This window comes from Erythrolamprus reginae, chromosome 1, assembly GCF_031021105.1.
Source record: "Erythrolamprus reginae isolate rEryReg1 chromosome 1, rEryReg1.hap1, whole genome shotgun sequence".
Classification (NCBI taxonomy): Eukaryota; Metazoa; Chordata; class Lepidosauria; order Squamata; family Dipsadidae; genus Erythrolamprus; species Erythrolamprus reginae.
This window is the reverse complement of record NC_091950.1, coordinates 246,397,279-246,410,854: the sequence shown is the minus strand read 5'-3', so window position 1 is coordinate 246,410,854 and position 13,576 is coordinate 246,397,279. Positions and strand designations below refer to the sequence as shown.

General features: G+C 39.4%; 1 protein-coding gene across 1 annotated transcript in view; it reads right to left on the bottom strand.

The window, feature by feature from the left end:
- The window catches only part of CPB2 (carboxypeptidase B2), a 29,007-nt gene that overhangs the window by 15,309 nt on the left and 122 nt on the right, over positions 1-13,576 (bottom strand). Inside the window, exons 2-6 of the mRNA XM_070732742.1 lie at positions 10,480-10,555; positions 6,188-6,312; positions 5,971-6,079; positions 1,362-1,463; positions 671-775 (exon numbers count right to left, since the gene is read on the bottom strand). Of these exons, the coding sequence (XP_070588843.1) occupies positions 671-775; positions 1,362-1,463; positions 5,971-6,079; positions 6,188-6,312; positions 10,480-10,555 (517 nt within the window). The remainder of the gene's footprint in view (positions 1-670; positions 776-1,361; positions 1,464-5,970; positions 6,080-6,187; positions 6,313-10,479; positions 10,556-13,576) is intronic.

Here is a 13,576-nt window from a genome sequence, read left to right as displayed (position 1 = left end):
AGAATGGGGAATTCTACCAGGGACAGACCAGTTCAATAGACTTTGAAGTGGTTTTGTATACTTTTAATCTGGTCCCTATTTTATCCTTTTAAGCTGATTTATGCAAAAGCATAATGCATGGAATTAACCCATTATCTGAATTTGCAAAGTATGATAAACTGTATGACCTGATCTCTTGACACACAGTAGGCTTAAATGGTTGGCTAGTTTATGGATCAGGATGTTACATGAACACAATCATTGTTGACTTTTTCATTCTCTGTAATGGTGTGTGGGAGTGACTTTTGGAAACAAGGAAGAGCTGCAGCCAGAGAATGGTCAGATAAGAGGAAATTTAGCCCACAACAGGAAAGAGGGTGTGTCAGCCATCTCAGAAGAGACTCTCCCTGGTTTCTTGGGCTGTAAGGTGACAGAAGAGTACTTTCAGGTGTGCAAGGTTGAGGTCAGCCTTACATGGTGGCGCATCCAAACAAGAAGCACATTCAGGTGAATTAATTCTACTCTATTGTAAGTTTTTACTTTCATTAACAGAAACTCCCTTTATTTTTGTTTCAACTTTCAACCTTCTCTTTAAAATAAAAGTTTATCAAATTCTGAAACACCCACCCTTTTTCTTTTGTATCCTTGGTGGGCATGTTTGTGCAAATTAGTATTTTTTTCATCAACTTACATGTCCTATAAACCAGACACAACAAGCTGTCGAAACCCATTCCCTTGCATGAATTCCACAATCGATCCACATGGCATTTTTGGGAGTGCTGCTTCTATGCGAAAGCTGATAAAAAGGAATTTAATGGCATAGGTTCTCAAGAAGGCATACGACTACTTGATCATATTGATTATCCCAAATCAAGATTACTTGCAAAATAGTTTCCAAAATAACATGTTACTTTCAAGTTTTAATATCAGTGCAACAAGCAAAAAAAATCAAAATCGTCCCACTTCTGAAAATAAAATCAAAATCCAGTGGAAAGAAAAAAGAATGTTCAGCTCTCTTAACTCCATTTTCTCAAGTCATTTTGGTTACATGTCCAGAGGGGTTCCATATTGCCTCTATTCCACCGCTACCTGGTTCCCTGTCCCAGAAGAACCTCAGTGGTGCAGTGGTTAGAGTTCAGTACTGCAAGCTACTTCTGCTGATCACCAGCTGCCAGCAGTTTGACAGATCGAATCTCAATAGGCTCAAGGTTGACTCAGCCTTCCATCCTTTCAAAGTTGATAAAATGAGGACCCAGATTGCTGGGGAAAATATGCTTAATCTCTGTAAACTGCTTAGATAGGGCTGTAAAGCACTGAAGCGGTATAGAAATCTAAATGCTATTTCATTTTCTGAAGAAATTGTGAGGTTTGGCCAAACATACCTTCAAAACGTAAAGCGGATGTTTATCAAAAGAAGATCCAATATGTATCTTCTGGATGACATCAGGATGTCTTGCAACTACTTCATCCATCCATGTATATATCTAAAAGATAAAATGGATTTTTCAGCAGATATAGGGCATTTAACATTTTTGAAGCAACAATCTCCTTCTGTTCAGTTAATTTCAGATGACATTAATAGGATCCCAACTACTATTTGCGTGTTCCTAATTTTTTCCCCCAGGGTGATTGTATATTGAGCACAGACTGTTTACCAAGTTCCATAAAGTTGGGATACAATAAATATTTTTGAAGGTCAGAACAACCATTTAGGCAATTGGTGTGTTCCAACAATTAAAAGAATAATGGAAGAGGCTGGAAAAAGCAATTGATGTGACCTAACTCTGTTTCTGCACTATAGTTACAACAATAATACTATACTATAATAACATTAGCTTACTTTACAGGCTTGATGTAATGATTTGAAGAAGATGAAACATGGATATATTGTTGCACATTTTAAACCTGAATTTTTTATTGTCATCAAAAAGGGTTTTGAGCTGATTAAAAGCATTACATTAGTGGTGCAAAATATGGATCATAAAATTTAGCGACCAATTACACCAAATCTTAACACTTTTACTACTATTTTACTACTATTGCTCTACTGGAATTGAATGACTTCAGACCAGTTGCTCTAACATCTGTATTATGAAGAACTTTGAAAGGCTAGTGCTTAGCCAGCTGAGAACTATCATGGATCAACTGTTAGACCCCTTGCAGTTTGCCTATTGAGCAAATAGATCAACAGATGATGCTGTTAATATGGCTCTGCACTACATCCTACAACATCTTGAATCTCCAAAGACCTATGCAAGGATCCTCTTTGTAGACTTCAGCTCGGCATTCAATACCATTATTCTGGACATTCTTCTAACTAAACTAAACCAGCTAGCGATACCTGAAAACACTTGTAAATGGTCATACGCTTCCTAACAGGAACTAGCAGGTGAAGCTAGGCAAAATCACACCAGATACCTGCACAATTAGCACAGGATCCCCCCCCCCCAGGGCTGTGTGCTTTCTCCACTTCTTTCTGTATACCAATGACTGCATCTCAAAGTATCTCTCTGTTAAACTACTGAAGTTTGCAGATGATACAACAATTGGTCTCATTCAAGAAAACGATGAATCTGCATACAGGTAGGTGGTTGAACAACTAGCCTTGTGCAACCAAAACAATTTTGAACTAAATATACTCAAAGCTGTCAAAATGGTGGTGGATTTTAGAAGAAAACTTCCTATACTACCATCTCTTACTATACTAGACAACAATATCAACTGTAGAATCCTTCAGGTTTCTAGGTTCTATCTATCATATGTCAAGACTTAAAATAGACACCTAACTTCAAAAATGTCACCAAAAAAGCACAATGAATGTTCTTTCTGCAGCAACTCAGAAAGCTCAAACTTTCCAAGGAGCTGCTGACTCAGTTCTACAGAGAAATTATTGAGTCTGTGATCTGCACCTCTATAACTGGTTTGGTTCTGCAACCAAACAAGACAGAGACAGACTTCAGTGGATAATTAGAACTGCAGAAAAATCAATTACTGCCAACCTGCCTTCCATTGAGACCAATATGAGACATATTGCATGAGTCAAAAAGAGAGCTGTGAAAATATCTACAGGCCCCTCACATTCTATACATAAATTGTTTCAACTTCTACCCTCAAAACGATGCTGTAGACACAACGGAACAACTAGACACAAGGACAGTTTTTCCCTGAATGCCATCACTCTGCTAAACAATTCCTTCAACTGAACACACTCAAAACCATAGAAATGGTGGTAGACTTTAGGAGAAACCCTTCCACCCTTCCACCTCTCACAATATTAGACAACACAGTATCAACAGTAAAGACCTTCAAATTTCTAGGTTCTATCATATCTCAAGACCTAAAATGGTCACCTAACATCAAAAACATCATCAAAAAAGCACAACAAAGAATGTTCTTTCTGCGCAGCTCAGGAAGCTCAAACTGCCCAAGGAGCTGCTGATACAGTTCTACAGAGGAATCATTGAGTCTGTCATCTGCACCTCTATAACTGTCTGGTTTGGTGCTGCAACCCAACAGGACCGACACAGACTTCAGAGGACAATCAGAACTGCAGAAAAAGCAATTGCTGCCAACCTGCCTTCCATTGAGGACCTGTATACTGCACGAGTCAAAAAGAGGGCAGGGAAAATATTTACTGACCCCTCACATCCTGGACACAAACTGTTTCAACTCCTACCCTCAAAACGTCACTACAGAGCACTGCACACCAAGACAACTAGACACAAGAACAGTTTTTTTCCAAACGCCATCACTCTACTAAACAAATAATTCCCTCAACACTGTCAGACTTTCTACTAAATCTGCACTTCTATTCTACTAGTTTTTCTCATCATTCCTATCACCCATTTCCTCCCATGTTCACTGTATGACTGTAACTTGTTGCTTATATCCTAAGACTTGTATTAATATTGCTTCGTCATTGCTTATTTGACCCCTATGACAATCATTAAGTGTCGTACCACATGATTCTTGACAAATGTATATTTTATTTTATGTTCGCTGAGAGCATATGCACCAAGACAAATTCCTTGTGTGTCCAATCACACTTGGCCAATAAAATTCTATTCTATTCTATTCTATTCTGTCAAGTTATTTGCTAAGACTGTATTTCTAATATTCTTCTCATCCTTCCCAGTAACTATCTCTTCCCACTTATGACTATAACCATGTTACTTGTATATTATTGATTAAATTTATATTGTTTTATTTGTTTCCTAGTACAATTTGATAGCTTATTAGTAACATTGACTATCACTAAATGTTGTATCTTTTTATTCTTGATTAATGTATTTTATACTCCTTGTGTACACAGAGAGCGCATACACCAAAAACAAATTCCTTGCGTGGGCCAATCACACTTGACCAATAAAGAATTCTATTTTAAAGAAATAAATTATATCCTAGTGTATGAAAAGAAGCATCACTTCTGACTTCTTTCTCTGGCACAAAAATAAGGGACAAAATGACAATAATTGGATCTTTCTCTAGTAAACCATAATGTATTACTTTAAAGTCCCTATAAAAAACCCTCAACCTTAACAGTCTCCCAAAAATCTCCAAGCAAGATGCTGTTATAATTTTAGGCTAGTTGATGGGGTCAGATTTTCCTCTTAGTTGCATTTTACACCAATTGCAATTTCCAAGCACACTAATCTTCAAACCAAATCCAACTCTTAAAAAGTGGTCTAGTGGTGATGAAGATGTGCACTCCAATAGGACCCCACTTAGTAAACCTGCCAAATATGGGTGAAGGTTCCCCCCATCATCATACTCTCCCCCCATAAATCCAGAACTTCCAAGTTTCAGCCAATCATATGGTCACTTGGGAAATAGTAACTCTGCCTTCTTTCAATTCAATTTGGTCAATTGCACAGAGCAATCATTGGCTCATGGCATCCAGGGAAGTTGTTTGTTGGTTGACCTAAACAAGGTTATGACTATTTCACCATGAAATCCTTGGTTAGTAGTTCCCTGAGTGAGAACCCACCACAGTTTTAGTCAACGAAGCAGTGGAAGTAATGTGCCAGTGTCTGGAGACTGTTGGGGCCTGGATGGGTGTCAACAGACTCAAACCCAACCCTGATAAGATGGAGTGGCTGTGGGTTTTGCCTCCCAAGGACAACTCCATCTGCCCGTCCATCACCCTGGGGGGGGGAAACTACTGACCCCCTCAGAGAGGGTCCGCAACTTGGGCATCCTCCTCGATCCACAGCTCACATTAGAGCACCATCTTTTGGCTGTGGCGAGGGGGGCGTTTGCCCAGGTTCGCCTGGTGCACCAGTTGCGGCCCTATTTGGACCGGGAGTCACTGCTCACAGTCACTCATGCCCTCGTCACCTCGAGGCTCGACTACTGTAACGCTCTCTACATGGGGCTACCTTTGAAAAGTGTTCGGAAACTTCAGGTCGTGCAGAATGCAGCTGCGAGAGCAATCATGGGCTTTCCCAAATATGCCCATGTTACACCAACACTCCGCAGTCTGCACTGGTTGTCGATCAGTTTCCGGTCACAATTCAAAGTGTTGGTTATGACCTATAAAGCCCTTCATGGCACCGGACCAGACTATCTCAGGGACTGCCTTCTGCTGCACGAATCCCAGCGACAAGTTAGGTCCCACAGAGTGGGTCTTCTCCGGGTCCCGTCAACTAAACAATGTCGCTTGGCGGGACCCAGGGGAAGAGCCTTCTCTGTGGCGGCCCCAGCCCTCTGGAACCAACTCCCTCCTTGCCTTTCGTAAGCTTCTTAAAACCCACCTCTGCCCCCAGGCATGGGGGAACTGAGATACTCTTTCCCCCTAGGCCTTTACTATTTTATGCATGGTATATCTGTATGTATGTTTGGTTTTACAATAAGGGTTTTTAACTGTTTTAATATTGGATTGTCATATGCTGTTTACTACTGTTGTTAGCCGCCCCGAGTCTACGGAGAGGGGCGGCATACAAATCAAATCAAATCAAATAAAAAAAAGGGACAATTTACACCAAGTCTTACCACTTTTAGAGAATGATATTGCTCATAGAATGAAACAGAACTGCGGGGGGTAACAGTGTCATTGACAGTTTGCAGGTCAATAATTTTCTGAACATCTTCCAGAGAAACTCTGAAAAGAAAGAGCATAAAGGTTCCTCATCTTTGATTTTAAAAAAGAAACATGGCTTGAGAGTATCCTGCTTGCAAGACATGGAGAACAGGACAGGAAGTATCGTACCTGAATAAAATGGCCGATCGGATAAGCTCCGCTTTCACGTTATCTACATCAGAAACATTGACGTAAAAATGTACCTCCTTATTCTTTACAATATTTTCAGGGGAAGCAGGTTGCCAAAGCACAATCTATTTTGAAATGAAAAAGAATGACATGCAGAATGGGGTACTTGTTATACTTTCTCGTGGCAATCTGTTTTATCTTGCATATCTGTTATGCTCTTTTTATGCAAAATATTTTATTTATTTATTGGATTTGCATTTTGAGAGAAGTAGTTGGAGGCTTCCTTTCTACTTGCTCTGGAACTAAACTCAAAACTAGTAAGGTAGAAAACTAGTAATTTTCTGTCACATCTGCCTTGGTTTTGCTACTTTGATTTACATATTAATTCTCATTGCATGTGCTGTGGTTAGCTCTGGCCCAGCTTCTGCCCCAATGACTGTGGCTGTCGGGGAGACATCCACATGCTGCAGGCCTGTTTTGCCCCCGGTGGAATCTGATGATGAAGGCTCCTCTGACCAAGAAGACATGAGTGAAAGGGAGGAGGAGAGTTTGGCAGACAGCTCAGAAGGAGATCAATTATCTAGCTCCTCCTTGGATTCGGAACAAGAGTTAATGATACAGCCATGCAGGCAGAGAGCGATGCATAGGCAACAACAACTGAGAGATTATTATCAAAGAAAATGAGGCCACTTGTGGTTGGGTGGGGCTGTGGTAATTAGTGAGGCTGCTATAAATAGCAGCCTGTGGGTTTGGCCATTGTGGAGGATTATCTGATCGTTGTGTTTCATGCCTGCGTTGCTGACTTTGATCTTTGTGTGCTGATTTTACCCCCGCTTTGAAACTAACCCAGAGCAAAGTGTGTTTCACTTTGTGAAAGAAGAAGGACTGTGAATTGCCTCACAGCTGCAAGCTAAGTATCACAGAACTGATAAGGGACTTGTACAAATTACCAGTTTGTTTGGAGACAAGTGCTCTTTGCTATACAAAAAGAATGCTCTGTTTATTTGCATTTTCGGTATACAGTAAAGAACGTTGTTTTGAATTTTCAAACGTGTGTGTGTCTGAAATTGTATCTGTGCATTTTTGGGAGGATTCTACCAGAGAGCTCGACAGAACAGCATGATACTATCTGCGTAATACAAATTGCATGTTGCAATAATGATGTTCCCATTGGCAGCACCATAAGTATTCCGCATGTGCATATTCCTATAAATACATTAACTAAGGAGAAATCACAAATCTTCATTTTACTCCCTGATAATCCTAAATCTATGTTTTTACTTCAATTCGACATAAGTCTAGGAATAGCTTTCAACTCCAAACTTTTGCAAAATCTTCCACATTGCTAGCTTTTTCATTTTATTATACACTTTTTACTATCAATAAATACAACCTACAAATTGTGCAGAACTCAGCCGCGTGAGCAGTCATGGGCTCGCCCAGACATGTACATATCTCTCCAACACTCCACGGACTGCATTGGCTGCCAATTGGTTTCCAGATGCAATTCAAAGTGTTGATTATGACCTATAAAGCCCTACCTGGCATCGGGTCAGAATACCTACGGGACTGCCTTCTGCCGCATGAATCCCAGCGACCGGTTAGGTCCCACAGAGTTGGCCTTCTCCAGGTCCCGTCAACTAGACAATGTCGGTTGATGGGGCCTAGGGGAAGAGCCTTCTCTATGGGGCCCCCTCTAGAATCAACTCCCCCTGGAGATTCGTACTGCCCCCACCTTCCTTGCCTTCTGCAAGAGTCTTAAGACTCATTTATGCCGCCAGGCTTGGGGGGCACAATCTGAGGTTAGTTGGGGGAAAGATTAGAAGTAACATGAGAAAATATTATTTTACTGAAAGAGTAGTAGATGCTTGGAACAAACTTCTAGCAGACGTGGTTGGTAAGTCCACAGTAACTGAATTTAAACATGCCTGGGATAAACATATATCCATCCTAAGATAAAATACAGAAAGTAGTATAAGGGCAGACTAGATGGACCATGAGGTCTTTTTCTGCTGTCAGTCTTCTATGTTTCTATTAGATTCTTGCCCTCTGGCTGATGAATGGGCTGAGAGAAAGCTGATTGAATGGGAATGACTGGGTTTTTTTTTATGGCTTTTGGTTTTTATATTTTATATTTAATTAATTGGACCTGAAATGTTATATATTGTTTTATTATATGTTGTAAATTGCCCCAAGTCCTCGGAGAGAGGCGGCATAAAAGTCCAATTAATCAATAAATCAATAAATAATAAATCTATCTTTCTCACATTCAAACACTTTTTCAGTGATCCACTGGCCCAAACTGCAGTGAATTTTGCTGTCACGCCTAACTCATTAATTCCCACTCTTGGGCACTCCCCCCCCCCCCCCCCGTTGTTTGCATGTACTCTTGCTACCTGCCCCTTTGTGCAACGGAACAATAACAACGTTCTTCCAGTTGCCAGACAGAGATGCAATCCTCTCATATATTTTTGATAAGGGCTGAAGATGGCAACGTGACAAGGACAGGTAGAACCATTGTGTAAAGATAGAAGAGATGCTAATCTTAAAGGTTGGGAAACATATGGCTTAGAATTCATTGGTTCAAACACCTGGAGGGAAAAAAAGATTACGACAGTGGTGGTGAGCGCTCCCACACCAATGCCCTCCCCATGTATGCACACAAGCCTGGGGGCAGTGAAAAACAGCTCAACAGGCCAACTGGAAGCTTATTTCTGAACTTCTGGTTGGCTCATTTTTCATCATCCCCAGGCTTCAGAAGGCTTTCCTGAAGCCTGGGCAGAGTGAAAATGGCCCCCCAAAAGCCCCCAAATCAGCTGGTCAGCACACACATGCACACTGGATCTGACATAGGATACCACCTCGGTGTCCTCAGATGTGGCTCTATGTGCCACCTGTGGCACACATGCCATAGGTTTGCCATCACTGGACTAAGATGAACTTTTAGAGCTTAGGTAGACATATATAGATTTTGGTTCTTGACTCCTGAGCTCTTCTATCTTCTGAGCATGTATGACTTGGTAGTAGCGTCCATTATTTAAGTAGCAGAATTTCTGCAAGTGTCTATTGAGGAAAGGAGACTACTCACTGCTCTGATTGTTAGAGAAAAACTGACACAAGTAAATCACGTTTCAAAGCCAGTTTCACCTTTTAACCATAAGCAAACCAGCTCCCTATTTTAATATTCCTCCACCTTCTCTATATATATCTATAGCCTTCTTGCTTTTCAACTTTCTCACAGCATTATTCCAGTAATATTATTTTCTTGGACATTAACAGTTGCAGCGTTCATTTCAATTCCACTCTTAAATATATCTCCATCATTCCCTTAGAAAGTTTTCTGGCATTCTTTGTTTCAGTTTCATGCCATTTTTTATTTTAAATGTTATTCATCCTATCTTTTTTTGGTCTTCTTTGACCATTCCAAAACAAAATGTCCACTCCTTGAGATCCTTCACAATATTCTGTTAATCTCTTTTTTCCCCCTCAGTATTCATCGTATGTATTTTTGAATCCTTTTTGCACCAATTATTTTTCTGTATGCTTTTTTGTCACTGTCTTTCATACCAATATTCCATCAAGCATACTTTCTCAGGCAGACCATTAATGTAACTCCACAAGTTTCTATGTGGTGATGATTCAGATTTAATGTAGCTGCCTGTTCCAGTGGATGTATAACTCTTCGTTTTGTTCCAAGCGATTTCTACATCCTCTTTAAGTTTAATTACTATGCATTTTATTAGGAGATTAATGTGTCCTCCAGTATATTTTTATAAATACTGTATATTGGGGAATTAATATATACCATGTTTCACTGAAAATAAGAGCTGCCAAATTCCAGTAAAATGCACATCTCAACCCTAAAATAACACACACACACACACACACACAATAAGGCCAAGGCCATATTTTGGGGTACAAAAAAATATAAGCCCCCGTCTTATTTTGAGGGAAACACGATACCTATATAAACTTTTTTTCCAGCAGTTATTCTTCTTTCACTCCTTTTTTCCCCCTTCTGTGTCCATTTTTTTTCTTAAACTCCATTCTAAATACTACCCAAAATGGTCCTAAATGAGCACTGTATTCTGACTAGCTTTACATATCACCTTAAGCTGTTGATCATTAATCAACCACAATTGGCTGGGTTTGTGCTAAACTGTTTATTAACCAACATGATGGCTCATTTCACATCGCACGAAGCCAAAAGCAAATTCAACACACTACAGTTTAATGCCATGTGAAAACCTAGCTTTTCTGCACTACATTCATGGTTTGCCAAAAGCTATTACCTCAAAAGCAGTTGTCAGATTCCGTAGCACGTCCACTTGTCTGTCAGAGTGTGGAAAAGCCCACAAAACCTGATCCCTGAAAGAGAAAGAATGAGAACGCAAAGATCTGAGCCGCAGAACCAAAATTATGAGTCTCCCATTCCGAATGACTGAGCAGCCATGAATGTTCGAAAGACCTCTGGTGGCGCAGTGACTAGAATGCAGTATTGCAGGCCAATTCTGCCCACTGCCAGCAGTTCGATCCTCACCAGGCTCAAGGTTGACTCAGCCTTCCATCCTTCCAGGGTGGGTAAAATGAGGACCCAGATTGTTGGGGGCAATATGCTGACTCTGCAAACTGCATAGAGAGGGCTTTAAAGTACCGTGAAGTGGTATATAAGTCTAAAGTGTTAATGGTGGCTATTGATGTTGTATGGACCACCACTGCTTGACTCCTGGCTATCTGGGAGTAATTTTCTTCTCTGTTGAATAGAATACAAGAGGACTTGCCAAGGAAATTGGCTTGTTTGCTAACAAACCAAAATGCTTGGCCTTGATTTAGCTTCGTGCTTGTCATAACAAATTTCTGCTTGCCTGCTTGAAGGCAATTTTCTGCCAACAGAAATATGGTGGGTGGGGAAACCTGTTGATCTGGGGCAAGGTTTTGGCTAGCAATGGATGAGGCTGTTTGGCAAGTCCTTCTGGGCTTCAGCTGAAATATAAAGCAGAGGTTGCTGTGGTTCATGAGCTCTCTCTCCTCTTTTGCTTCACGTTCACATGGAAGTCTGGTTCTTCAGGTGAGAAGGAAGAGAATGAGAATAATCTTTCCTGATTATGGTTAGAAGTATTGAAGGCCACCAAGATATCATTAGAACCAAATGGAAATCCCCCTTCTGAAGACCTCACTTAAAGCACCACCAATGTGCTCAAGATTGTTTTAATCTCAACATTTGACAAGTGCTTAGGGATAAATGGATTGAAAGACATTTAATTATTTGCATACTATTTCACTTGGATTTGAGATGACATGCTATCTTCAGAAGATAATCAGAATTGCAGAAAAAAACTCTTACCCTCCAAATGACATTATAGAGCACCGCACACCAAGACACAAGAACAGTTTTTCCCCAAACACCATCACTCTGCTAAATAAATAATTCCCTTACCACTCTGTCACTATTCACTAAGGCTGCATTACTATTAGTCTTCTCATCGTTCCTACCACTCATCTCTTCCCACTTATGACTGGATGACTATAACTTGTTGCTTGTATCCTTACGATTAATATTGATTGTTTCCTGATTGCTTATTTGTATCCTATTGGAATCATTGTGTTGTACCTCATGATTCTTGACAAATGTATCTTTTCTTTTATGTACACTGAGAGCATAAGAACCAAAGATAAATTCCTTGTGTATCCAATCACCCTTGGCCAATAAATAATTCTATTCTATTCCATTCTATTCCATTCTATTTCTATTTCTATTATTTCTATTTCTATTCTATGCTTCCCAAAACCTATAACAGGTATATAGTTAATTTAACATCTATAAAAATGTAGAGATTTAGTGTGTTAATTTTAATTTTAAAATATTTTTATTGGTTTTATTATGCCAATGCGTGTAGACTCAAAACCTACGTCCTCAATACGGTTGGTGAGATATTGGGCTTGAATTTCACTTGAGACAGTTGGATAACTTTGTTATGATAATGGAGACTTCTAGAACTGAAATTGTTCTGCTGATGGAACAAATATTGCCACTGAGCCTCAGCTGAGCAATACCTCTTCCTGATCATATTCCAACTTTGAGAAATCATCTGGTGCACTTCTCGGTATAGAGTTATCAGAAAATGGAACTGAAGACTTCTGAGAATGTGATTGTATCATTACGAAGTTATATTCCTGGATGTTTTTTTCAAATCTAAATCATCTATGAATAGAACTGTCAACAGATTGAAATTATCTCCCTCCCAATCCTCCCACTTCGCCAGGCACCTGCCATTGTGCAAGTCTTGGATTTTTTTGTTTCAGTTGTGTTGCTCTGGGCAAAGGGAAGTTCCCCATTGTCCCAAGTCAACCACATGAGGAAGTTGCAACCTGACAGGATCAAATGTGGTAGGTGATGGTGCTATGGAAACATAGGAATGACCTCTTTCTCAACTGATGGGTCACCATTCATCCCTGAAACTGGAGGCTTCAGTGGTGAAATAATTATCAAAATTTCAAAACAATGAGTTGATTCCAAAACTGTGGTTATGTCATTCTCAGTAATATATGATTCACGTGATCACTCAGGGAACAACCATGCAGTCTGTTATTGGGAAATCTCTGGATCAGCCAAACTTAGGCAGGAAGTGATAACATTAAGGCTGCATTCCTGAATAAACATACAAAATAATACAAGGACTAGAGAGAGTAAAGCATTCATTTGTGTGGAATCTATTCGCAACAGTTTTGAGCAAAAATGAGATTTAACATCAAAGGAAAAACAGTGCATGTAATAAATTCTGTTAATCCACATATAAAATGAGTTTAAGGATTCCAGTTTGATGGCTAAGGTTTATTTTTTTATCTGTTGAAGAGAATATATCCTATTGCAATATAAAGTTTTTAAATAACTTATTAATAACTGTTGTGATCTAAAGTTTACTATTCACCTATTAGAGTTTATTTTCTTTTGGAAAGTCCCTTACAATGATTTATCAAAAATTGGGACCTGAATTTTAAGAAATCATTGAAGATTTGGATTATTACCCTCATGTTAATTATGTCATAAAAAGTTAGCAGAAACCTAATTGCTTGGGAGAAGAAAAACAAAGAAAAGGACATAGTATTTTTATAAAATATTGATTCTATATCAATCAGGAGGAAGAGAATTGTTTCCTCATTTTAGGTGGCAATTTTTAAAAACTTTAAATTGATTTGTTAATGGTTGTGCTCCAGCTTGAGTTTGGTCTCACTGTGGCATATATTAGCATTAAATTGATATGTAATTTTTCTATGCTACAAGTTTCCCATTATGGGTCTTCTCCCCATAATAATTTGGCAATATAAAATTCTCATCTCTACATCCACTTAGGCCTATGTCCTTATTTTTTGAAAATATTTCCTATCATT